Genomic DNA, 25,203 nt, shown 5'->3' on the forward strand with positions numbered 1-25,203 from the left:
CTGGACTTATTTCCTGGCATAATTTACATATTACTATTTAATTATTTATGGTTTTATTACTATTTAATTATTTATGGTGCAACTGGAACGAAAACCAATATCCCTCGGGATCAATAAGGTATGTCTATGACTATAACCATGGTGATCAGTTAGCACTAAAATGGACATTGCGTTCTTTCCTGTACAACTTGTTCATAATTTATTTGTGAATGCTCCTTTACTGGCACTGGGTAGTAAGCTTTTCATTGCACCTGTTCATACATGTACCCGTGCATATGACAATAAACTTGACTTTGGCTGGAAGATGACCTTCTGATCTACCTGGTGGTGGCCTTTGAAATGTATTTGTCTTCCTGCACTGCATCTGCTCTGTAATGGCGACACTCGCTGCATTCCTCATTCTGTATTACAACCTTGGTGTACCTGTGTATGGACGGATCTATTGGGATGGCACGCAAGCCAAAGCTTTTCACTGTATCTTGGAACACGTGACAGTAATAACCAACTCCAGTATGTCCAGTAACATCCAATAACCTTGGTTAGGTACCAAAGGTCAAGGTAGGCCACTGAGGAGAGCAGAAAAACAGAGGGATCTGGCAATACAGATCCATAATCTCTTGAAAGTGACATCACAGGATAGTGGTGTTGTGGAGTGAGCTTTTGGCCTTTATCAATCAAAGTATTGAGTACAGGAGTTGGGATGTTATGTTAAATGTTGCCAAGGAGTAATTGTGGAGTATCGTGCGCCGATCTGGTCACCTACTTACTGTAAAGATATCAACAAGATCGAAAGAGTACAGAGATAACTTATAAGGATGTTGCCGGAATTTGAGGACCAGAGTTATAGGGAAAGGGTGAATAGGTCTGGAGGTAGGAGAATGAGGGGAGATTTGATATACTAAATTATGTGATATATATATATATATATATATATATATATATATATATATATAAGTAAGTGCAAGAATTTTCCACTGAGGTTAGCTGAAACGAGATCAAGAGGTCATGGATTAAGGGTGAAAGGTGAAATATTTAAAGAGAACCATGAGGGGATCTTCTTCACTCAGAGGGTGTTGAGAATGTGGAATGAGCTGCCAGCAGAAGTGCTGGATGTGGGTTTCCTTTCAGAACTTAAGAGAAGTTTGGATAAGTTCATGGATGGGAGGTTATGGAGGGCTATGGTTCAGGTGCAGGTCAATGGGACTAGGCAGAATAGTGGTAAACTAGATGGGCTGAAGGGTCTATTTTTGAGCTCTGAAGTGCTGGGAATGCCGGAATTGCAAATCTTAGTGTAATATCAGCTTGCAGCGCAGCTTTGGGAGACTTGGGCTAGCGGCAAGCTCATGTACTGTGGTAGCGGGAGCAGCCTGACTCACTGACCTCTCTGTGCAGTCCTGAATATTGTTCTCACAGTGAAGCCCATTGAACCCGGCCTTGCAGCTGCAAGTGTAGCTGTTGACGTAGTCCGTGCAGGAGCCTCCATTGCGGCACGGGCTGCTCTCGCACTCGTTGACCTCGTCGGCGCACTTGGTGCCCGTGAAGCCCGGCAGGCAGCTGCAAACGAACGAGTTGACGCCATCCAGGCAGGAACCACCGTTCACGCAGGGGTCTGGGGCGAGAAGAACGAAAAGTTAACGTCCACACTTCATCTCAGCCAGAGAAACTTGGCAAGCTTTTTAGGTTATTATGAAGTGCAGCAGTCTACTTGTGTGCAGGAAGCTCCTATCATCAAGAGGTAAATGGGGGGGAGTGTGTGGAAGGTTACCAGGAATGTGGACATGACATTACAAACAAATCAGCTTATTAATTGACAGAGACGGCTCAGAGGCTAGTGGCCGTCTCCTGCCCATAGTCTGTCTGTCACTATTTTGGAACTTTGAAAGAGTCAGAAAAGTTTCACGAAAATAATTCCAAGAATAAAGGAACTTAGTTATGTTGCTTAACCAAAGAAGGGACTATCATTCTTGTAAACAATAAGGACGCTTAGAGATTGGAGCAGAATTTAGAAGAGTCAAGGCAGAGAGAACCTCTTAATTTTGGTAACATATCAATACCCAATGGAAGCAGAATGAAGGTAACTGGTAGAAGAACCAAAAAAATGCCGCGAGGAAAGCTTGTTGGAGTTGATAGAGCCAGGAAAATGCTACCAAGGATATAGGAATAGATTGAGTTGTAAAGAGAGCTGGACAAGTATCTGAAAGCTTGCCAGACAAGAGGGAATGGGAAGGGCAATGGAGGTTGGTTAGTCTTACACAGAGCCAGTAGAGATGAAAAGCAAACTCCTCACTGTGACTGTGAGTTGAGCACAGTGGTTAGGCCTCAGGGCTCAGATCCCAGGGCCCTGCCCCCAGAACACACAGATGACCACTCACAGCGCACCGCTGTTCAAGATTCAAGATCGATAATTGTCATTCTTCTGTCCACACGTGTAAAGGAGGACAAAACGTTACTCCGGATCCAATGCAGCATAAAGAAACAAAATAAATATAAATATAAAGCAATCCTATAAAACAGAGTGTACAAGTAACTGTTGGGTCTGGCCACACACGTACTTCTGTACATAGACTGATCGTATCTACAGCAAGTGGCACGGTGCTACTGCAGCTCGGGGCATTCCGTAAGTTCACAGTTCAATCCCAACGCTGTCTGCAAGCAGTTTGTACGCTCATCCCATGACCATGTGGGTTTTCTCTGAGTGCTCTGGTTTCCTCCCACAGTCTAAAGACATACCAGTTAGTAGATTAATTGGTCATAGAAACACAGAAACATAGAAAACCTACAGCACAATACAGGCCCTTCGGCCCACAAAGTTGTGCCAAACGTGTCCCTACCTTACAAATTACCTAGGGTTACCCATAGCCCTCTATTTTTCTAAGCTCCATGTGCCTATCCAAAAGTCTCTTAAAAGACCCTATCGTATCTGCCTCCACCACTGTTGCTGGCAGCCCATTCCACATACTCACCACTCTCTGCATAAAAAACTTACCCCTGACATCTCCTCTGTACTTACTCCCAAGCACCTTAAACCTGTGCCCTCTTGTGGCAGCCACTTCAGCCCTGGGAAAAAGCCTCTGACTATCCACACGATCAATGCCTCTCATCATCTTGTACACATCTGTCAGGTCACCTCTCATCCTCCGTCGCTCCAAGGAGAAAAGGCCGAGTTCACTCAACCTGTTTTCATAAGGCATGCTCCCCAGTCCAGGCAACATCCTTGTAAATCTCCTCTGCACCCTTTCTTTGGTTTCCACGTCCTTCCTGTAGTGAGGCGACCAGAACTGAGCACAGTACTCCAAGTGGGGTCCTATATAGCTGCACCATTACCTCTTGGCTCCTAAATTCAATTCCACGATTAATGAAGGCCAATATACCATATGCCTTCTTAACCACAGAGTCAACCTGCGCAGCTGCTTTGAGCGTCCTATGGACTCAGACCCCAAGATTCCTCTGATCCTCCACACTGCCAAGAGTCTTACTTCTAATACTATATTCTGCCAGCATATTTGACCTAGCAAAATGAACCACTTCACACTTATCTGGTTCGAACTGCATCTGCCACTTCTCAGCCCAGATTTGCATCATATCCATGTCCCGTTGTAACCTCTGATAGCCCTCCACACTATCCACGACACCCCCAACCTTTGTGTCATCAGCAAACTTCCTAACCCATCCCTCCACTTCCTCATCCAGGTCATTGTAAGCTGTCCGGTGATTAGGTTCGTGTTAAGTAAGAGGATGGTGTGGCTTGTTGGACCAGAAGGGCTCGTTCCGTGCTACATCTCAGAACAAATAAACCAAATAAGGTGAATCCGTCGGGAAGTGAGAAAGAGACCAAGTTACTCTTGGCAAGAGGGTCTCCTCTAGGTAGCAGCAGGGTATATGGAAACACAGTAGGTCAGTGTCTGTGTCGGTGTAGGTATGAGCTGTGGAGTATAAGCGTAAAGTGGCAGTGCATGGCGGGGGGGATCAAAGGTGGAGAGAAGTGGCTGATGTGGATAGCTTAAGGAGTTAAAAGCCTTTAAACAATATCCATTAAAAACTGCTCAAATAAAAGATTGAAAGAAGTTTTAAAAAGTAAACAAATGCAATGTAAAGCATCAAACTACTAAAAATTAATGGAAGGTAATTTTCCAGTAAGTAATGGACTTCTTGCACCAGCCCTCATCATTAGGCTGAGGGGCAGATGTGGCACAGCCACAGCCTGGCAAACCTGCCTCCAGCATTGGGTCCAGTGCAGAGTCATGCAGCAGAGCTGGGAGCTGCACGTGTCGGACCCCAACTTCCAGCTCACCTTCGACCTCTATATTCCAAGCAGAGGGGTGACGGAGCCAGAGAAGGGCTGAAAGGACAGTGGCCATACTTGGGAACGGCCAAGGAGGGGCAGGTGAGTTCTGGTTTTGTGTTTTGGGGTGAATGGCTTTTCACAAGCAGCTGAATGAGTGGCCACTGGCTTTTATACTATCCTATTTAGACATACCCCACAGTAACAGGCCCTTCTGCCCTAACGCACCCATGTAACTAATTCATCTTCTAGCCTCCAACCTGATAGCATGAACATTGGCTTTTCTAACTTCCGCTAATGCCCCACCTCCCCCTCGTACCCCATCCATTATTTATTTATATACACACATTCTTTCTCTCTCTCTCCTTTTTCTCCCTCTGTCCCTCTCACTATACCCCTTGCCCATCCTCTGGGTCCCCCCCCCCGTCTTTCTCCATGGGCCTCCTGTCCCATGATCCTCTCATATCCCCTTTGCCAATCACCTGTCCAACTCTTGGCTCCATCCCTCCCCCTCCTATCATTTTGGATCTCCCCTTCCCCCTCCCACTTTCAAATCTCTTACTGGCTCTTCCTTCAGTTAGTCCTGACGAAGGGTCTCGGCCCGAAACGTCAACTGTACCTCTTCCTAGAGACGCTACCTGGCCTGCTGCGTTCACCAGCAACTTTGATGTGTGTTGCTTGAATTTCCAGCATCTGCAGAGTTCCTCGTGAATACATCTTCTAACCCATACGTCTTTGGAATGCGGTAGGAAGCCGGAACACTCGAAGGAAACCCACGGGGCCACAGAGAATATACAAAGTGCTTGCAGACAGCAGCGGGAATTGAACTGAATCACTGGCACTGCAATATTACACTAACCACTACTCTACTGCAGCTGAGGGAAGTGATTTCAAGATCACGGGTGAGAATGCACAAAGCTCCAGTAGACATGGGGGGAAGTTAGGATAGGTAAAAAGAACTGAGCAGGGGAGGATGGAGCCTAATCTGGGGACAGAATAGGGTTTCGCTCTCTCTCCCTCAGTTTAGGAACCAACTGAGAAAGGGAAAGCAAAACCAAGAAGGAACGTCTCTTGTTGCGACAGCTCTCAAGCAGCGAGCACTGATTGCTGGATCATTAATAAATACTCACTTGGGTTACAGTCATTGACATCGGTCTCACAGTCATGACCTGCAAAGCCCGGCCCACACGTACAAATATAGCTCCCCAGCGTGTTGGTGCAAGTGCCTCGGTTCTTGCAAGGGTTTGATGCACACTCGTCAACATCCACTTGACAGATGTGTCCTGGGGCCGTGGGTGTGTGTGTGGGAGGGAGGGAAAAAGGAAGCCATAAAAACATGGATCACTCTTCATTAATTAGTAAATGCTCATATGCACCAGCACCACACACAGAATTATTATCTCCAGCCCCCACTGCCAGGGAAGGGTTTCCTGCGTTCCCGTTACCTTGCCAGCCGTCTGCACAGGTGCACACAAAGTCCTCGTAGTCAAGAGTGTGGTCACAGAAGCCACCGTTCTCACAGGGGTTGGGGGAACATGGAACCAGCACATTCTCACAGTTCTCACCTGCAGACAGAGGAAGGCACAAATGTCACTGGCTTTTTTTTTGTCTGTGGGACTCTGGGTAAATGCTCTCACAGGACTGCCTTGTTAAACCCACCTCAGACGGTACTGGTGGGAATCTCCGTTTCTTTCCCCTTCTCTGCAAACCCATCAACAGCATCAGCAGGACATTTTTTTTGTAAGCCCAATCAGTGCTGTTAACAGGATTCATTTTTGCAAACTCATGAATTGGGCTCTCTCTGTAAATCCACCCAATGGTCTGAACGGAACCCTGTCCATTAACTCATCCAATGGTCTGAACAGAACCATGTCAATTAACCCACCCAATGGTCTGAACGGAACCCTGTCCATTAACCCATCCAATGGTCTGAACGGAACCCTGTCCATTAACTCATCCAATGGTCTGAACAGAACCATGTCAATTAACCCACCCAATGGTCTGAACGGAACCCTGTCCATTAACCCATCCAATGGTCTGAACGGAACCCTGTCCATTAACCCATCCAATGGTCTGAATGGAACCATGTCCATTAACCCATCCGATGGTCTGAACGGAACCATGTCCATTAACCCATCCAATGGTCTGAACGGAACCATGTCCATTAACCCATCCGATGGTCTGAACAGAACCCTGTCCATTAACCCATCCAATGGTCTGAACGGAACCATGTCCATTAACCCATCCAATGGTCTGAACAGAACCCTGTCCATTAACCCATCCAATGGTCTGAACGGAACCATGTCCATTAACCCATCCAATGGTCTGAACGGAACCCTGTCCATTAACCCACCCAATGGTCTGAAGGGAACCATGTCCATTAACCCATCCAATGGTCTGAACAGAACCATGTCCATTAACCCATCCAATGGTCTGAACGGAACCCTGTCCATTAACCCATCCAATGGTCTGAACGGAACCATGTCCATTAACCCATCCAATGGTCTGAACGGAACCCTGTCCATTAACCCATCCAATGGTCTGAACGGAACCATGTCCGTTAACCCATCCAATGGTCTGAACAGAACAAAGGCCATTAACCCATCCCAGTGGTCTGAACAGAACCATGTCCATTAACCCATCCAATGGTCTGAACAGAACCATGCCCATTAACCCATCCAATGGTCTGAACGGAACCATGTCCATTAACCCATCCAATGGTCTGAACGGAACCATGTCCATTAACCCATCCAATGGTCTGAACAGAACCCTGTCCATTAACCCATCCAATGGTCTGAACAGAACCATGTCCATTAACCCATCCAACGGTCTGAACAGAACAAAGTCCATTAACCCACCCAATGGTCTGAACAGAACCATGTCCATTAACCCACCCAATGGTCTGAACGGAACCCTGTCCATTAACCCATCAAATGGTCTGAACAGAACAAAGTCCATTAACCCACCCAATGGTCTGAACGGAACCATGTCCATTAACCCATCAAATGGTCTGAACAGAACAAAGTCCATTAACCCACCCAATGGTCTGAACAGAACCATGTCCATTAACCCACCCAATGGTCTGAACGGAACCCTGTCCATTAACCCATCAAATGGTCTGAACAGAACAAAGTCCATTAACCCACCCAATGGTCTGAACAGAACCATGTCCATTAACCCATCCAATGGTCTGAACAGGACCATGTCTGTAAACCCATGCAATGGTCTGAACAGGATTAGCTCCATTAACCCATCCAATGATCTGAACAGAACCATGTCCATTAACCTACCCAATGGTCTGAACGGAACCCTGTCCGTTAACCCAGCCAATGGTCTGAACAGAACAAAGGCCATTAACCCATCCCAGTGGTCTGAACGGAACCATGTCCATTAACCCATCCAATGGTCTGAACAGAACCATGTCCATTAACCCATCCAAAGGTCTGAACAGGACCATGTCTGTAAACCCATTCAATGGTCTGAACAGGATTATCTCCATAAACCCATCCAATGGTCTGAACAAGACCATGTCCATTAACCCATCCAATGGTCTGAACAGGATTATCTCCATAAGCCCACGCAATGGTCTGAACGGGATTATCTCCATAAGCCCACGCAATGGTCTGAACGGAACCATGTCCATTAACCCATCCAATGGTCTGAACAGAACCATGTTCATTAACCCACCCAGTGGTCTGAACGGAACCCTGTCCGTTAACCCATCCAATGGTCTGAACAGGATTATCTCCATTAACCCATCCAATGGACTAAACAGGATTATATCCATAAACCCACCCAATGGTCTGAACAGATTTATCTCCATAAACCCATCCAATGGACTAAACAGGATTATTTCCATAAACCCATCCAATGGTCTGAACAGAACTATGTCCATTAACCCACCCAATGGTCTGAACAGAACTATATCCATAAACCCATCCAATGGACTAAACAGGACCATGTCCATAAACCCATCCAATGGTCTGAACAGGATTATCTCCAACAAACCATCCAATGGTCTGAACAGGATTATCTCCGTAAACCCATCCAATGATCTGAACAGGACCATCTCCATAAACTCATCCTATGGTGCAAACAGGATTATCTCCATAAATCCATCCAATGGTTTTATGAACATAGAACTTAGAATAGCATGGGCTATGATGTTGTGCCGACACTTTAACTTGCCCCTGTCTCAATCTAAACCTTCCCTCCTATGTCGCCCTCAATTTTTCTTTCATCCATGTACATTACCTAAGTATCTCTAAAATATCCCTAATGTACCTGTTTCTACCACAACGCCTGGCAGTGCGTTCCATGCGGCTACCACCTTCTGTGTAATAAACCTGCCTCTGACAGACATCTCCCCTATATTTTCCTCTCAACGTCTTTAAGTTAGGCTTCCTTGTGTTAGCCATTCTGCCCTGAGAAAATATCTCTGGCTTTCCACTCGATCTATGCCTCTCATCATCTTGTACACCTGCATCTTAACAGTACCATCTCTGTGAACATATCCATTGTGTCAGGTTCAATCCATAAACCCTCCAATGGTGTGAGCCAACATCTCTCTGTAAACTCCCAATGATCTTAATGTGATTCCATACTCCCAAATTACTTCTGGAGTTTCAGAGTGAGGTGTTGCACTCCAGGAGATTAAATGTAAGGGGAAAGTGTATAATAAGTGGCAGGACCTTTAATAGCACTGATGTTCAGAGGGATATTGGGGTTGGTCCAAGTTCATAACTCCATAAAAGTGGATGCACAAGTATATAGGGTGTTGAAGAAGGCATATGGCATGCTTCCTAGTCCTGACGATAGGTCTTGACCCGTAATGTCGACTGTTTACTCTTTTCCATAGATGCTGCCTGGCCTGCCAAGTTCCTCCAGCATTTTGTGTGTGTTGATAGGCATGCTTGCTTTTATTAATCAGGCAACTGAGTATAAGAGGCAGGAAGGCACAAGAGACTGCAGGTGCTGAAACTAAGAACAACGAACAATCTGCTGGAGGACCCCAGTGGGCTGAGCAGCCTCTGTGGAATGAAAGGGACTGTCGATCTTTGGGATCAAAACTCGACATCAGGAACAATAAGATTCAGAAGTCATGTTTTAGCTGTATAAAAGTTTTGTCAAACTACGCTTGGTGTTTTCTAGTCTTGAATTACAGAAGACTAATTGAAGTACTTCAATGCCAGTGGAAATGATAGATGCAGGTTGGATTTCAATATTTTAGAGAATTTGGATAGGTACAAGATTGGGAGGGGTATGGGCTGGATTCTGGTCAATGGGACTAGGCAGATTATAGTTTGGCACAGACTAGATAGGCCAAAGGGCCTGTTTCTGTGCTGTAGTGCTCTTTAACTCTTTGATCATAGAGTCTATCAACCTCTGCCTTAAATATACATAAACCTATTAGAAAATAACCAACCCTTTCATTTCTTCTACTAAAGTGCATGACTATATACTTCCCGATACTGTATTCCATCTGCTACTTCTTTGCCCATTTTCCTAATCTATCCAAGTCCTTCTGTAGCCTCTCTACTTCTTCAAAACTACCTGGCCTCCACCTATCTTCGCATCATCTGCTAACTTTGCAACGAAGCCATCAATTCCATCATCCAAATCATTAACATAGAACATAAAAAGAATCGGTCCCAACACAGTGGAATACCACTAATCACTGGCAGCAAATGAGAAAAGGCTCCTTTTATTCCCATTCTTTGCCTCCTGCCAATCAGCCACTGCTTTATCCATGCTAGAATCTTTCCTGTAATACCATGGGCTCGTGCTTATTCAGCAGCCTGAGGTGTGGAAACATGTCAGGGACTCTCTAATCCAAATGTACAACATCAACTGATTCTCCTTTGTCTATCCTGCTTGTTATTTCTTCAAAGAATTCCAACAGATTTGTCAGGCAAGATTTTCTGTTGAGGAAACCATGCCGACTATGACCTATTTTATCATGTGCCTCCAAGTACCCTGAAACCACGTCCTTAACAATTGACTCCAACATCTTCCCAACTAGTGAGGTCAGACTAGCCGACTATAATTTCCATTCTTCTCCCACTCTTCTTCTTCTTGAAGAGTGGAGTGACATTTGCAATTTTCCAGTCTTCCAGATCCATTTCAGAATCTAGTGATTCTTGAAAGATAAATACCAATGCCTCCACAACCTCTTCAGCCACCTCTGTCAGAACCCTGAAGCGTATACCATCTGGTCTAGGTGACTTATCTACCTTCAGACCTTTCAATTTCCCAAGAACCTTCTCCCTAGTAATGGTAACTTCACACACTTCATGACCCCTGACACCTGGAACTTCCATCATACTGTTAGCGTCTTCTGCAGTGGAGACTGATGCAAAATACTAATTCAGTCGTCTGTCATTTCGTTGTCCCCCTTTACCTCTCCAGCATCATTTTCCAGCGGTCTGATATCCACTCCCACCTTTCTTTTACACGTTATGTATCTGGAGAAACTTTTGGTATCCTCTTTAATATTACTGGCTAGCTTACTTTCATATTCCATCTTTACCTTAATGACTTTTTTTAGTTGCCTTCTGCTCGTTTTTTAAAAGCTTCCAAATCCCACTAATTTCTGTTCTATTATATGTCCTCTCTTTGGCTTTTACGTTTGCTTTGACTTCTCTTGCACAGCCACAGTTGTGTCACCTTTCCTTCAGAATACTTCCTCCTCTTTGGGATGTATATATCCTGTGCCTTCCAAATTGCTTCCAGAAACTCCAGCCATTATGGCTCTGCTGTCATCCATGCCGGAGTTCTTTTCCAATAAATTCTTGCCAACGCTTATCTCTCATGCCTCTGTAATTCCCTTTACTCCATTGTAATACAGATACATCTGACTTTGGATGTCTTTCTCAATTTTTTGAGTGAATTCGATCATATAATGATCACTTTCTCCTAAGGGTTCTTTTACCTTAAGCTCTCTGATCTATTCCAGTTTTAAGACCATAAGATATAGGAGCAGAAGTAGGTCATTCAACCCATCAAGTCTGCCCCGCCATTCAGTCATGGGCTGATCCAATTCTTCCAGTCATCCTCACTCCCCTGCCTTCTCCCCATACCCTTTGATGCCCTGGCTCATCAAGAACCTATCTATCTCGGCCTTAAATACGCCCAATGACTTGGCCTCCACAGCCACTCATGGTAACAAATTCCACAGATTTACCACCCTCTGACTAAAGTAATTTCTCCGCATCTCAGTTCTAAATGAACGTCCTTCAATACTGAAGTCGTGCCCTCTAGTCCTAGACTCCCCTACCATGGGAAATAACTTTGCTATATCTAATCTGTTCAGGCCTTTTAACATTTGAAATGTTTCTATGAGATCCCCCCTCATTTTTCTGAACTCCGGGGAATACAGCCCAAGAGCTGCCAGACGTTCCTCATACGGTAACCCTTTCATTCCTGGACTCATTCTCGTGAATCTTCTCTGAACCCTCCCCAATGTCAGTATACCCTTTCAAAAATAAGGAGCCCAAAACTGCACACAATACTCCAAGTGTTGTCTCACGAGTGCCTTGTAGAGCCCCAACATTACATCCCTGCTCTTATATTCTATACCTCTAGAAATGAATGCCAACATTGCATTCACCTTCTTCACCACTGACTCAACATGGAGGTTAACCTTTAGGGTATCCTGCACAAGGACTCCCAAGTCCCTCTGCATCTCTGCATTTTGAATTCTTTCCCCATCTAAATAATAGTCTGCCTGTTTATTTCCTCCACCAAAGTGCATGACCATACACTTTCCAACATTGTATTTCACTTGCCACTTCTTTGCTCATTCCCCTAAACTATCCAAGTCTCTCTGCAGGCTCTCTGTTTCCTCAACACTATCCGCTCCTCCACCTATCTTTGTAACATTGGCAAACTTAGCCACAAATCCATTAATCCCATAGTCCAAATCATTGGCATACATCATAAAAAGCAGCGATCCCAACACCAACCCCTGTGGAACTCCACTGGTAACTGGCAGCCAACCAGAATAGGATCCCTTTATTCCCACTCTCTGTTTTCTGCCGATCAACCAATACTCCACCCGTGCTAGTAACTTCCCTGTAATTCCATGGATCTTATCTTGCTAAGCAGCTTCATATGCAGCACCTTGTCAAAGGCCTTCTGAAAATCCAAGTACACCACATCTACTGCATCTCCTTTGTCTATCCTACTTGTAATTTCGTCAAAAAATTGAAGTAGATTAGTCAGGCAGAATTTTCCTTTCAGGAAACCATGCTGGCTTTGGCCTATCTTGTCACGTGCCTCCAGGTACGCCGTAATCTCATCCTTAACAATTGATTCCAACACCTTCCCAACCACTGATGTCAGTCTAACAGGTCTATAGTTTCCTTTCTACTGCCTCCCATCCTCCTTAAATAGTGGAGTAACATTTGCAAATTTCCAATCATCCGGTACGATCAGGAATCTATAGATTCTGGCAAAGATCATTGATAATGCCATTGCAATCTCTCCAGCTTTCTTCAGAACCCGAGGGTGTATTCCATCAGGTCCAGGAGATTTATCCACCCTCAGACCATTAAGCTTCCTGAGCAGCTTCTCAGTTGTAATTTTCACTGCACATACCTCACTTCCTTGATACTTTTGAATGTCCGGTATATGGCAAATGTTTTCCATTGTGAAGACTGATGCAAAATACGCATTCAGTTCCTCTGCCATCTCTGTGTCTCTCATTACAATATCTCCAGTGTCATTTTCTATTGGTCATATCTATCCTCAACTCTCTTTTACCCTTTATATACTTAAAAAGCTTTTAGTACCTTCTTTGATATTAATTGCCAGCTTCCTTTCATAATTCATCTTTTTCTTCCTAATGACCTCCTTAGTTTCCGTCTGCACCTGTTTAAAAGCTTCCCAATCCTCGATCTTGCCACTAGCTTTGGCTTCCTTGTATGCACTCTCTTTTGCTTTTACTTTGGCTCTGATTTCACTTGTCAGCCATGATAGTGTCCTTCTTCCATTTGAAAATTTCTACTTATTTAGAATATATCTGTCTTGCACTTCCCTCATTTTTCACAGGATACACACTGTATATCTTTGGATGTTCAGCTCCCAGTGGCAGCCAGTTCATTGCACAACACCCAATCCAGAATAGCTGATAGCCTAGTGGGCTCAGCTATGAGCTGCTGTAAAAAGCGATTTTACAGGCATTCTAGAAATTCCCCCACTTGCAATCCAACACTAACCTGATTTTCCCAATCTACCTGCATATTGATATCCCCCATGACTATGGTAACATTGCCCTATTGGCATACATTTTCTATCTCCCATTGTAATTTGTAGACCACATCCTTACTACTGTTTGCGGGTCTACATATAACTCCCATCAGAGTCTTTTTACCCTTGCAATTCCTTAGTTCTATCCACAATGATTCAACACCTTCCAACCCTATGTCACCACCTCTTTCTAATGAGTTGATTTCATTTTTTACCAACAGAGCAATACTGTCCCCCCTGCCTTCCTGTCTATCCTTTCAATGCAATGTGTATCTTTGGACATTAAGCGCCCAGCTATAATCTTCTTTTAGCCATGATTCAGTGATGCCTACAACATCATACATGCCAACCTGTAACTGTGCTATAAGTTTATCTACCTTAGTTTGTATACCGCGCACACTCAAATATAACACCTTCAGTCCGGTATTCATCACCCTTTTTGATTTTGTCCCCTTTTTACATTGCAACTCATCGCGTTGTCTGCAGTTCTGCCCTATCATCAGCCTCTCCTTGTTAGGAGTCTCACTACACTCTGCCTCTGTTTGTAAACCAGCACTATCACTCCAGTTCCCATCCCCCTGCCAAATTAGCTTAAACCCGCAGGAACAAGTCAAGCAAACCTGCCCGCAAGGATGTTGGACCCCCTCGGGTTCAGGTGTAACCTGCCTCTTCTGTACAGGTCATACCTTCCCCAGAAGAGATACCAATGATCTACAAATTAGCAGTGCAAAGAGGCGCACGATATCTCATAAATGGAAAAGATTAAGTTAAATTCCAAAGTATTTTATAAGCATTGTAAGACCAAGAGTGCAACCAAAGAAAGAGTCCCTCAGGTCAGCTTCTAGCTCAACACCATTTTCTTGCCTTTTCCTGTATTCTCCAGATCTCTGAATAAATAGAAATCTACTGCCCTTAGTGCTGAGTGTACTCAGTGACTGAATACACTGTCCTCCGGAGTAGAGAATTCCAAAGAGTCAACAGCCCTTGAGTAAAGTAAGATCTCCTTATTTCACAGTTAATGCCTACCCTTTATTTTGCAGCTGAGACCCTTGTTCTAAATACTTCACTTAGAAAACATCCTCCCCATAGTTTTCTCCTTGAGCCCTCTGAGAATTTTGTTTATTTGGAGTGAGGCCACTTTTCAAACTTCTGAACCCAAAGAGGCTTCAACTACTCAATTCCCCCCCCCTTAGATGACAAATCCATGAACTTGTCCAAATGTTTTTTTGAACATTGTAATTGTACCTGCTGCTCTTTCTATTTAGCTGCCAGCTTCTTCTGTGAGAAATCTGCATCTCAGATCCCCTTCAAATCCTTCCCCTTACCTCTTTAGGGCTCGACCCTGAGGAAAAGTCTGCCTCGTCATCACCTTATTGTCTACCTGCATTGCAATATCTCTGCAGCTGTAACATTTTGTTCTGCATTCTCTTATTGTTTTACCTTACACTACCCCAATGTACTGTGTAATGACAGATTATGAAGACACGCAGTCCTCTTTTACTGTCATTTAGTAATGCATGCATTAAGAAATGATACAATATTTCCTCCGGTGTGATATCACAAAACACAGGACAGACCAAAACTAAAAAAAACTAACAAAACCACATAATTATAACATATAGTTACAACGGTGCAACAATACCATAACTTGATGAAGAAGTCCATGAGCACAGTAAAAGTTCAAAGTCTCTCAAATCTCACACAGACAGGGGAAGGAAGAGAAACTCTCCCTGCCATACCCGACCATGGTCCGACTCCGAGTCATCCGAAAACTTCGAGCTCTGATTTGATCTGTGTGAGCATTATGCAAGCCAAGTTTTTCACCGTACCTTGGTAAACGTGACAGTAATAGACCAATTCCAGTATACCCATCATGAGTTTATAACCCCTCAGCATCCTTCGTTCCAGCTAAAACATTTCCAGCCTATCCTGTCTCTTCTTGTAACTCAAGCCCTCCAATGCTGACAGCATCCTTTCTGTGCCCTCTCGAGCTTAATCATACCCTTGTGCGGTATTTAAAATCAGGAAGCACCTTTCCAGAGTCGATCCGGAGCAATTGTCCTCATCACCAATAAGAAGACCATGAGGCACAGTGCATTGAGTGTGCTCCACCATCTGATCACGGCTGGTTTATTAACCCCCTCAACCCCGTTCTCCCTGTAACCTTTGTCAAGAGGACATAAAATGGGAGATAATTGTGAAGAGAAGCAAAATAAAATGACCATGTGGTGAGCCTTTAGAACATACTTCAGGGGATGAGTAGTCGATCTGGTTGCATTGTCAGTCAGAAAATTGGGGGGGAAAATGTATAGGCTATGGGGAGTGCGACTCTCTCATTCACTCTTCAAAATCAGTACAAGTCTGACCAGCTGAATGGCCTCGTTCCATGTTGCAGCCTTTCTGTGATCCTGTGACAATTATTCAAACTTGGAGAGGGTAAATAAAACACATGCAAATTCTTGTCCACACCACTTACAGATGGAATTCCCCTTTACTCGAGAAGTTGTTTTCTTGATGGAAATCTCGGCTGCCCAGGCTACTCTGAAAGCGTTCCAGGCCACAGGTGGATGGGCAACTCACATTACTAATTAACAGGGTGTATATGTAAGCAAACCATTAGCGTGTTAACATGTACAGCACTGTGTCTACCTGCAGGTCATTTCCATCTCTGGGCTGCTTACAGATGAAAACATTTATCAATAAACAGCAAAGATATGCAAATAACCTGCAGATAAAGCCCAGCCCAAAGCAGTTGCCAGGATTAACTGGCAAGGTGCCAAGTTTGGACCCTTACCTGTATAAGGGAGTTCACACTGACAAGAGTAACTTGCAATTCCATCCACACAGATGGCTTTGTTTAAGCACGGGTTTGAGGCACAATCATTGATGTTGAGTTGGCAGTGCTGGCCTGCGTAAAGAAACAAAATTTAAATTGCATTGTTTACATGGTCCGCAGTTTGTTAGGCAGGCAGGCTACCTACAGGATTGGAGCGCTGAAGTTTAGTACTGAGAGCATCACTCTCCAAAACTATTAATCTATACACCAGATGTGTCATTTGTGTCAATGTGCTGAGGGGGCGGCACATACAATATTCAGCGATAAAAACTGTGACCTTTATTTAAAAGGCAGTTACATGGAGACTTTTCTTTGTGCTGGGAGTTATTACGAACTGCTAAGCTCAACTTGATGGGACACAGTTCAAATGCAACTTCGAAAGGGAATTTTTGGATCATTGCAACATCCAGTATGAAAATGGGCCCCACTGCCCACCGGGTTTGCATTCTGCATTAAATATCCAATTACTCTAAACATATTTCATTCATATACACTTTATCTGTGGTATATTTACAGTGAAAGCAGATTACGAGAGAACTCTACACACATTATAAATGAAAAAAATATATCGTCCATTTAAAAAGGTGCAGAATTCTAAATATTTATAAAGCATGTTATCTATAAAGTGTATTATCTCTAGTACCTACTATATTATTTCTATAGAAATAATTCTATATCTACAGTATATTTATAAATTCTCTAGACCATAAGACATAGGAGCAGAATTTAGGCCATTTGGCCCATCAAGTCTGCTCTGCCATTTAATCATAGTTGATCCTTTTTTTCCTCCTCCTCAACCCTATTTCCTGGCCTTTTCCCCGTAACCTTTGATGGCATTTCCAATCAAGAACCTATCAATCTCTGCCTTAAAATATACGTATAAAATGTGTAGAATTTTATGGATTCTATATGAATAGACATAGGAGCAGAAATTAGGTTACATGGCCCATTGAGTCTGCTCTGCCGTTGCATCATGGCTGATTTATTATCCCTCTCAACCCCATTCTCCTGGCTTTTCCCTGTAACCTTTGATGCCCTGATTAATCAGTAACCTGTTAACCTCCGCCCTAGGTATACCCAGTGAGTTGGCCTACACAGCCGTCTGTGGCATATTGATTAGAATTAGGTGGGTAAACTAGAGTGCAAAAAGATGAGATGTGAACTCAAGCATACAAAGCACTTACAGGGGTGAAAGGTGGATGTGGTGATAAAGCCTCCCCTTGACTCAAGAATCTCGGACTAAGGGTCATGGCCCTTGAGTTAAGGGGAAGACCTGAGACCACAAACGTCAGCACACAAACGATGCCAATTCTTCAGAATTCTCAGTCGCAGAGATGTGGAGGCTGGGGCAGTGACTTGATTCAAAGTGAGCATCAGTCGGCTTCTGGGATTTCAGGGAATTATTACATATAAGGACTGTGCAGGAAGATGAAACCAAGGTAAATGATCAGCCATGCTCTCAACCAATGGCAGGAAGGGCAAGATGGACAACTTACACCCTTGTTTCTTACAAGAATCATATTTATTACCATTGTCCTGTGTGACATGAATATTACAGGGGCCTATAATACAAAATGACGGCTGGGGTAAGGTCATACAAATCTCTCTCTACGCACCTCGAAAGCCTTCTTTGCATTTGCAAAGGTAACCGTTCACCAGGTCAGAACAGGTCCCTCCGTTCTGGCAGGGGTTGGAATTACATTCATCCTTGCCGATGTCGCAGTTCATTCCAGTCCATCCCGCCTCACAATCACACTTGTACCTGGACATGAGTTGTTGCAATTAATTCGGTTAAAGAACAATGAATCGGAACACATTCAGGAGTATAGTGAGACGAAGGGGTTCCAGGGTCGGGGGGGGAACAAATGGGGTGAATTGCAGGGAGGTATAGGACACTGAGAAAAAAGGGGTACAGACCAAAGGGATGGGCAAAAATAAATGATAAAGAGGAGAAAATGAGCGAGGGGAGGGAAGGAGTTGTAAAGAAAGCTATGGTTCCCCACTGGAAACGGCTGAATGAACGACTTGCTCCATTTAGTGGGTGAGCGCAAGAATCAGACTTGCTCTAAAAAGCTGAAGGGAAGGAGACAGAGAAATCTTTCCCCTGATCAGTGATCCATGATCCCTGTCAGGGAGACTGTAAGAACTGAATGAAAGGGTGTCCTTACTGAGCAACTTCAGCCCAACTCATTTATCAGGAAGCTGATGGGGTTGATGGAACGCTGGCCTTCCACTCCACTCCCACGGTTTAACCCAATCCCATGGGATTCCTGACCGGAGGCTCAACTCCTTCACTTCTCCAGGGAAGGACACTGTGCCTCCGAGGGAGGGGCAGGCTCTCAGGCCAGTCAGTGCTTCCTGACTGAGGAACGGGAGGAAGGGTCCGGGTCCCCCCGCTGTCTTACCCGTTAACATCATCGTGGCAGGATCCATGTATGCAGGGACCGCTGCTACACTCATCCACCTCAGAGTAACACAGGGGATCGTGGTAACCCTCCGGGCAAAGGCAGGAGAAGCTGTCCTCACCGTCAATGCACGTGCCACCATTCTGGCACGGACTTGAAGCGCACTCATCGATTTTAAGTTTGCACTGTGGCCCTGGATGAAGGGAGGGACATTTTTTTTTACAAGGTTAGAGAGCAGCACCGTAAGAACATGTGAAACAGGAGCAGGATTCGGCCATCTGACCTGGTCAATCTGCTCAATAAATCATCGCTGATCTGGCTGTGGACTCACCTCCAACCACCCGCCGCTCCCCCATAAACCTTAAATCCCCTGCTATGTAAAAATTGACCTGTGTCGTAAGTATCTTTATGAAGTAGCTTCCCTGGGCAAAGAATTCCACAGATTCACAGTTGCTCTTCATCTCCGTCCTAAATCTATTCCCTGAATCTTGGAGACATGCCCCCTTGCTCTTGTCTCATTTAGCAGTTGAAACAACTCTCCTGCCCTTTCATAATTTTATATGTTTCTATAAGATTTCTTCTCATTCTTCTGAATTCCAGTGAGTATAGGGCCAGGCGACTCAATCCCTCCTTTTCGACTAAACCCCTCATTTCTGATCAAACCTCATCTCCAATCCTCATCTCCAATCCTATTTATTTAACCTTGCTTTTAACTAACATCATTTTGTCTTTTATTTTTATGTTTGCACTTCGTCCCATTGTAAAGCATTGTTCGTGTGCGAAGTGCTGTATAAAAAGTTATTATTATTATCATATTTTTACTTTTTCTCAGCTCAAGCTGGTAAAACCTGAGGTACAGGCATAGCCAAGCACACTCATTTCTCAATTGCTAGGAACTTTCGGACTATTTTAGTGGTGTTCAGTATTGTGGCCTTTGGGAGATTGCTGTGTAGACCTAATTGTTTAATGCTATTGTGTAGTGACTTAGGGTGATACCAGCTATAGATATTACCATTGGGACAATGTATACCCTGTTCATGTTCCATAGTCTATCAATTTCCTCCTTTCTGATGTTTTTCACTTATTGATTTCTGTATGTTAATGTGTTTGGAATGGCTATATCTATGAAGTAAATTGTTCTTGCTTGTTTATCCTGTAATATTAATTCCGGGTGGATATTATGGATTATCTATCCGTAATAATGGATTGGTGTTAATATAGTTTGTTGGATTCTGACTCTAAAACTAGATCAGGCTCGGATTTATAGTGAGGTACGGTGTTTTTTATGAGTTTGCATTTTAAAGCATAGCTTTGGTGAATGATATTTGCCACTTTATTGTGCTTGTGTATGTAATCAGATCGTGTTAAACTGCTGCAGGATTCTGTATCGTGTTGGATTGTTTGTGGTTTCTCTTGACATTTTCTGCATTTATCGTTTTGAAATTGTTGGTCTTTTATTATGTATATTTTGATTTTTTTTTTTCTCTATTAACCACCTGGTCCTGTATTGCCACAAGGAACCCCTTTGTCTCTGGGTAGAGTCTCCAACTCTGAGCCTAGTGTTTGACACTTCTTTGGGAAAGGACAGGCACGGAGGGCAGACACAGACCAGAGCACCGCGCAATCTGGATACGGCCGTGCCTGAGGTTGTTTCTGTTCTGCTCTGCACCCACCTGCCCTGCATACCTACAGAGCATTTCCCAATCCGCCACCTGTGGACACACCTGATGGGGGACAGAGGACCCTTCCCCCAACGGATTATTAATGTATTCTTATTGTTTTCTCAGTACAGGCTGATAAAACCCAATAAATATTATTATTAGTAGTATCATAATCTCTGGAATCAGCCCGATGAACCTCCTCTGCACCACCTTCCAAAGCCAATAGGTCTTTCCACAAATAAGGAGACCAGAGCAGCACCCAGTCCTCCAGTTGTGACCTCTCTAGGACCCTTTGTAGTTGCAGCATAACCTCCCTGCTCTTAAATTCACCCATCCATCAGTATTGTAGGGATCACTGCACAAGCTGCCTCTGTCCCATCTCACAGTTTTACTAAACCCCATTCACTGTACAGACCAGAGAGCGAATGAGCTGGTGAGCCTGAGGTACACACCTGTGAAGCCTGGTTTGCAAATGCAGTCGTAGCGGTTAATCCCATCGTGGCAGATCCCGTAATCGCAGGGTTGGCTGGCGCAGTCATCATGGTTGATCTCACAGTTGACACCTGCAGATAACAGTACAAATTAGTCAAGCGAAACCAATCCCAACATGCACTGGGGGAGTCACTTAGTCACTGACACTCTGTGCTGGTTTCCCAGGTAAAATTGAAATTTCCAAAGGGGAGAAAGTCGTAACTACACTCCTCCACATCACACACACACACACACACAATGCTGGAGGAACACAGCATGTCAGGCAAATCTATGAAGTGAAATAAGCAGTCAATCTTTTGGCCCAAGACGCTTCATCAGGACACATTTGTACAAAGGAGGTTTATGCTGCCTGACCTGCGTTCTAGAATCTTGCTCAAGATTTCTAGCATCTGGAGAGTCAGAAAGTGCAGGAGCCTTTGGTCCCTTACCGGCAGGTTCAGCAACCGTTATTACCCAACAACCATCAGGAGGTACAGGAGCCTTTGCTGCCACACCACCAGGTTCAGGGACAATTATCACCCAACAATGATCAGGAGGTACAAGAGCCTCAGGTCCCACACCACCAGGTTCAGGATCAGTTATTACCAACAACCATCAGGTCCTTGAATCAGCATGGATAACTTCATTCACCACAACTATGAACTGACTCCACAACTATGACCGACTTTCAAGGTCTTTACAACTCATGTTCTCAGTATTATTTATTTACTATTTATATATTTTTTATATTTGAACAATTTGTTTTCTTTTGTATATTGGTTGCTTGCCAGTCTGTATGTATTAGTTTTCATAAATTATATAGTATTTGTTTATTTTTCTGTAAATGCCTGTAAGAAAATGAATTTCAAAGTAGTATATGGTGTCATATACATGCAGTGGCCACTTTATTAAGTACTTCCTGTGGCCTATCCGCTTCAAGGTCCGATGTGTTGTGCGTTCAGAGATGCTGTTCTGCACACCACTGTTAAAGTGGGAATATTTGAGTTATTGTTGCCTTCCCGACAGCTTGAACCAGTCTGGCCATTCTTCTCTGACCTCTCTCGTTAACAAAGTGTTTTCACCCACAGAACCGCCACTCACTGGATGGTATTATTTTTGCTTTTTGTACCATTCTCTGTAAACTCTGGAGACTGTTGTGCATGGAAGTCCCAGGAGATCAGCAGTTTCTGAGATACTCAAACCACCCCATCTGGCACCAACAATCATTCCATGGTCAAAGTCACTTAGATCACATTTCTTCCCCCAATTCTGATGTTTGGCCTGAACAACAATCGAACCTCCTGACCACGTCTGCATGCTTTTTTGCATTGAGTTGCTGCCACATGATTGGCTGATTAGATACTTGCAATAATGAGCAGGTGTACACATGTACCTGATAATGTGGCTTCTGAGTGCATGTACTTCGATGATAGATTTACTTTGAACTTTGAAACTCCATCCCCCTGGATATTTATTATGGTTTATCTGGAGATGACCTGAAACCTTTACAAGCTAGGCGCATCTAAAATCTCCGTTTAAGGGCGGTGACAACAAGAGCAATCAGCTAATTTTACCTGACGTTCCCGGCAGGCAGTGGCAAGTGTACTTGTTCACCAGGTCCATGCACTTCCCCGAATTCTGGCACGGGTTGCTGTGGCACTCATTGATCTGGTTCTCACAGCGGTAGCCCGTGTAGCCTGGCTCACACTGGCACGTGAAGCTGGCGATGCCATCGCTGCAGGTGCCATGGTGGCACGGGTCCGGATTGCAGTCATCTGTGTTCCTCTCGCACACTTTCCCCTCAAATCCTGCAGTGGGGTGGTGGGGGGGGGGGGGAACACAAGTTAAGTTCGGAAGAATGGAGCAGAAAGAGTCTGTGGAAGATTTGATTCATACCACAGGATAGAGTGCATTGGAAGTTGCCCACATCCTCATACTTGGGGAGTAGCACATCTGGTAAGCTGCCATAGGGACACCTTTCAATGCTGTGTGGTGTTTGTAAGTTGTTCCTTTTCCTACGTTCTTCAGGAAGGCAGCATTACCCTGTTGATGATATATTACTGAGCAGAGCTTGGGGCTTGCTGGGCCTTTCAAACAAAGCTTGGGAATAGTGTAAGGTATGAAATGCCACCCCCAGCTGTCAGTAACTGCTATGAGAAGTGCAGACAACACTACAAAGTGAATGCTCGGCACATCTTGCGGTAATCCCGAGATCTGGTCACCGTCTCAACTTCATCCCCTGAAACTGATTCAGATTCAGATTCTGAGAGGGTGTTCCTCTCTTATCCCTCTCGGGTGGGCAGCTTCACAGTGCCAGAGAGTGAGGTTCAATCCCCCCACGCTCTCTGTGAAGTGTTTGAACATTCTGCCCGTGACCACGTATGCTTCCTCTGGACCCTCTGGTTTCCTCCCATATTCAAAAGGCGTAGGAGTTAGGATTTGTGAGATGCTGGACGCCATGTTAGTGCCAGAAGCATGACGAGCCAGCACGTCCTTGGACTGTGTATGTTGTTGGCACAAATGACAAATTTCACTGCGTTTCAATGTACATTGGGTAAATAAGGATAATTCTTATTCTTTAACCTCCAGATGGGCAGTCTAGGGGAGCTACAATAATGTCTCCTTGCTGGGAAGACTACAAACTTTTCGAATTATTCACCATCGATGGCTCTGGAGGCTCTATCAATGAGATGAAACAGATTCTTGGATGTGAAAATAAACCTCAGCAGGGACCAGGAAGGAGTGTAAATAAGGATCAACTACGATAAACTTGCGGGGTTGCATGACTAACAACTGCTCCGACTTCCGGTCCCCGCAGAGCGGAGGGGCCACTGCGCAGGATCGGGAAAAGCTGCAGGAAGTGTCAATCTCGACCAGCTCCGTCATGGACACCAGCCTCTCCAGCATCGAAGACATGCCCCAGAAAAGGCATCTATCGTTAAGGACCCGCATCACCCATCACTCACGCCCTCTTCTCATTGTTACCATCAGGAAGGAGGTACAGGAGCCCGAAGGCACACACTTCAGCTTCTTCCCGTCCACCATCAGACTTCTGAATGGACAATGAACCCACGTACGTTACCTCACTACTTTTTACTTTTTTGCTGTCTTTCTGCACAACTTATTTAATTTTTATACGTATCTCCTTGTTGTAATTTATAGTACTTTTTATTATGCATTGCACTGTACTGCTGCTGCAAAACAACAAATTTCACGACATATGCCAGTGATGTAAAACCCAATTCTGATTCGGATCTTAGTAACCTGGTACGCTGGCATCATAGTTAAGGTGAATAATTAAGATGATAGTTAGGGAAGTTAAAATGCAATCTCTCAAGCAATCCTTGGTAGCTTCAGTAATAAAAAATTATTTTAAATCCATGCAGTTTATCATTATCCGTCATCCTTACCCGGAATGACTTGCTGGTGAATTCAGACTCACCGGTAGGTTCTGTTTCTCCAGTTCAAAGGGCAGTTACAGATGTGAATAATTTTTGATTGAATAAACAAGGGAATAAGGATTGACTGCCATAGAAAAGGATTAAATGTGTAAAAAAAAACAACTAGAGTTCAAATATCGCAAAATAAAATGACCAACGATAAACTTTTTGTAGTTTAATATTCTCCCTCTATTCCTCTCCACACTCCAGCCCAAGTTCTCTCACTTTCACTCACACTGCTTGGTTAAGCTCAGATCACAGCCTCTGTACCTTCTCTGAGACTGGGCAGTGAGTGGGCAGCAAGGTTATGACTCCCATTCTTGGTGGGGTGGGGAGTAAAACTGTTCATGAGTTGTAACTAACCAACAGTAGTGTGTGAGAAAGGGTCACAGCAAGAGCGGTAATGGAGAGCAGGGAGAGTGGCCGCCTGCCACTCTGATACCGATTCTGAGTGAGAGAGTCTGTCCCATTCTCCCAGCTCTGCTTGGTTCCACCTAGCCCCTGATTATTGCAACTTGTCAGGGGTGGGAGGGAAGGAGAAGGCGCATGGAAATTTCCCTGTTCCCAGAAGAAGCCAGCTGCCAGTAAACGCTCTCACTGAAGTCAGATGTCCATCAGGAGAGGCACGGGAGTGTAGCAGTTAGCGGCACACCATGACAAAGCCAGTGATCAGGCAATTCCTGCTGCCCTCTGTGGGGAGTTTGTACGTTCTCCCACAGTTTCCTCCCACATTCCAAAAGCACATCCTGGTTTGCAGGATAACTGGTGACCGAGGTGTAATTGAGTGGTGTGGGCTCGTTGGACTAGACTGGCCTGTAACCCAGCAGTATCTCTAAATAAAACAAAAGTGAATAAACCT

The 25,203-nt window shown here is 44.4% G+C and overlaps 1 protein-coding gene across 2 annotated transcripts in view; it reads right to left on the reverse strand.

Annotated features, from left to right (window-relative positions):
* notch3 (notch receptor 3) overlaps positions 1-25,203 on the reverse strand; it is a 224,764-nt gene that overhangs the window by 48,347 nt on the left and 151,214 nt on the right. For both annotated transcript variants that reach the window (XM_063035973.1, XM_063035972.1), the window contains exons 11-18: positions 22,479-22,712; positions 20,886-20,996; positions 18,773-18,965; positions 17,984-18,129; positions 16,326-16,439; positions 5,728-5,847; positions 5,413-5,565; positions 1,381-1,609 (exon numbers count right to left, since the gene is read on the reverse strand). In XM_063035973.1, coding sequence (XP_062892043.1) covers positions 1,381-1,609; positions 5,413-5,565; positions 5,728-5,847; positions 16,326-16,439; positions 17,984-18,129; positions 18,773-18,965; positions 20,886-20,996; positions 22,479-22,712 — 1,300 coding nt within the window. The remainder of the gene's footprint in view (positions 1-1,380; positions 1,610-5,412; positions 5,566-5,727; positions 5,848-16,325; positions 16,440-17,983; positions 18,130-18,772; positions 18,966-20,885; positions 20,997-22,478; positions 22,713-25,203) is intronic.

This window comes from Mobula hypostoma, chromosome 29, assembly GCF_963921235.1.
Source record: "Mobula hypostoma chromosome 29, sMobHyp1.1, whole genome shotgun sequence".
NCBI classification, from domain to species: domain Eukaryota; kingdom Metazoa; phylum Chordata; class Chondrichthyes; order Myliobatiformes; family Myliobatidae; genus Mobula; species Mobula hypostoma.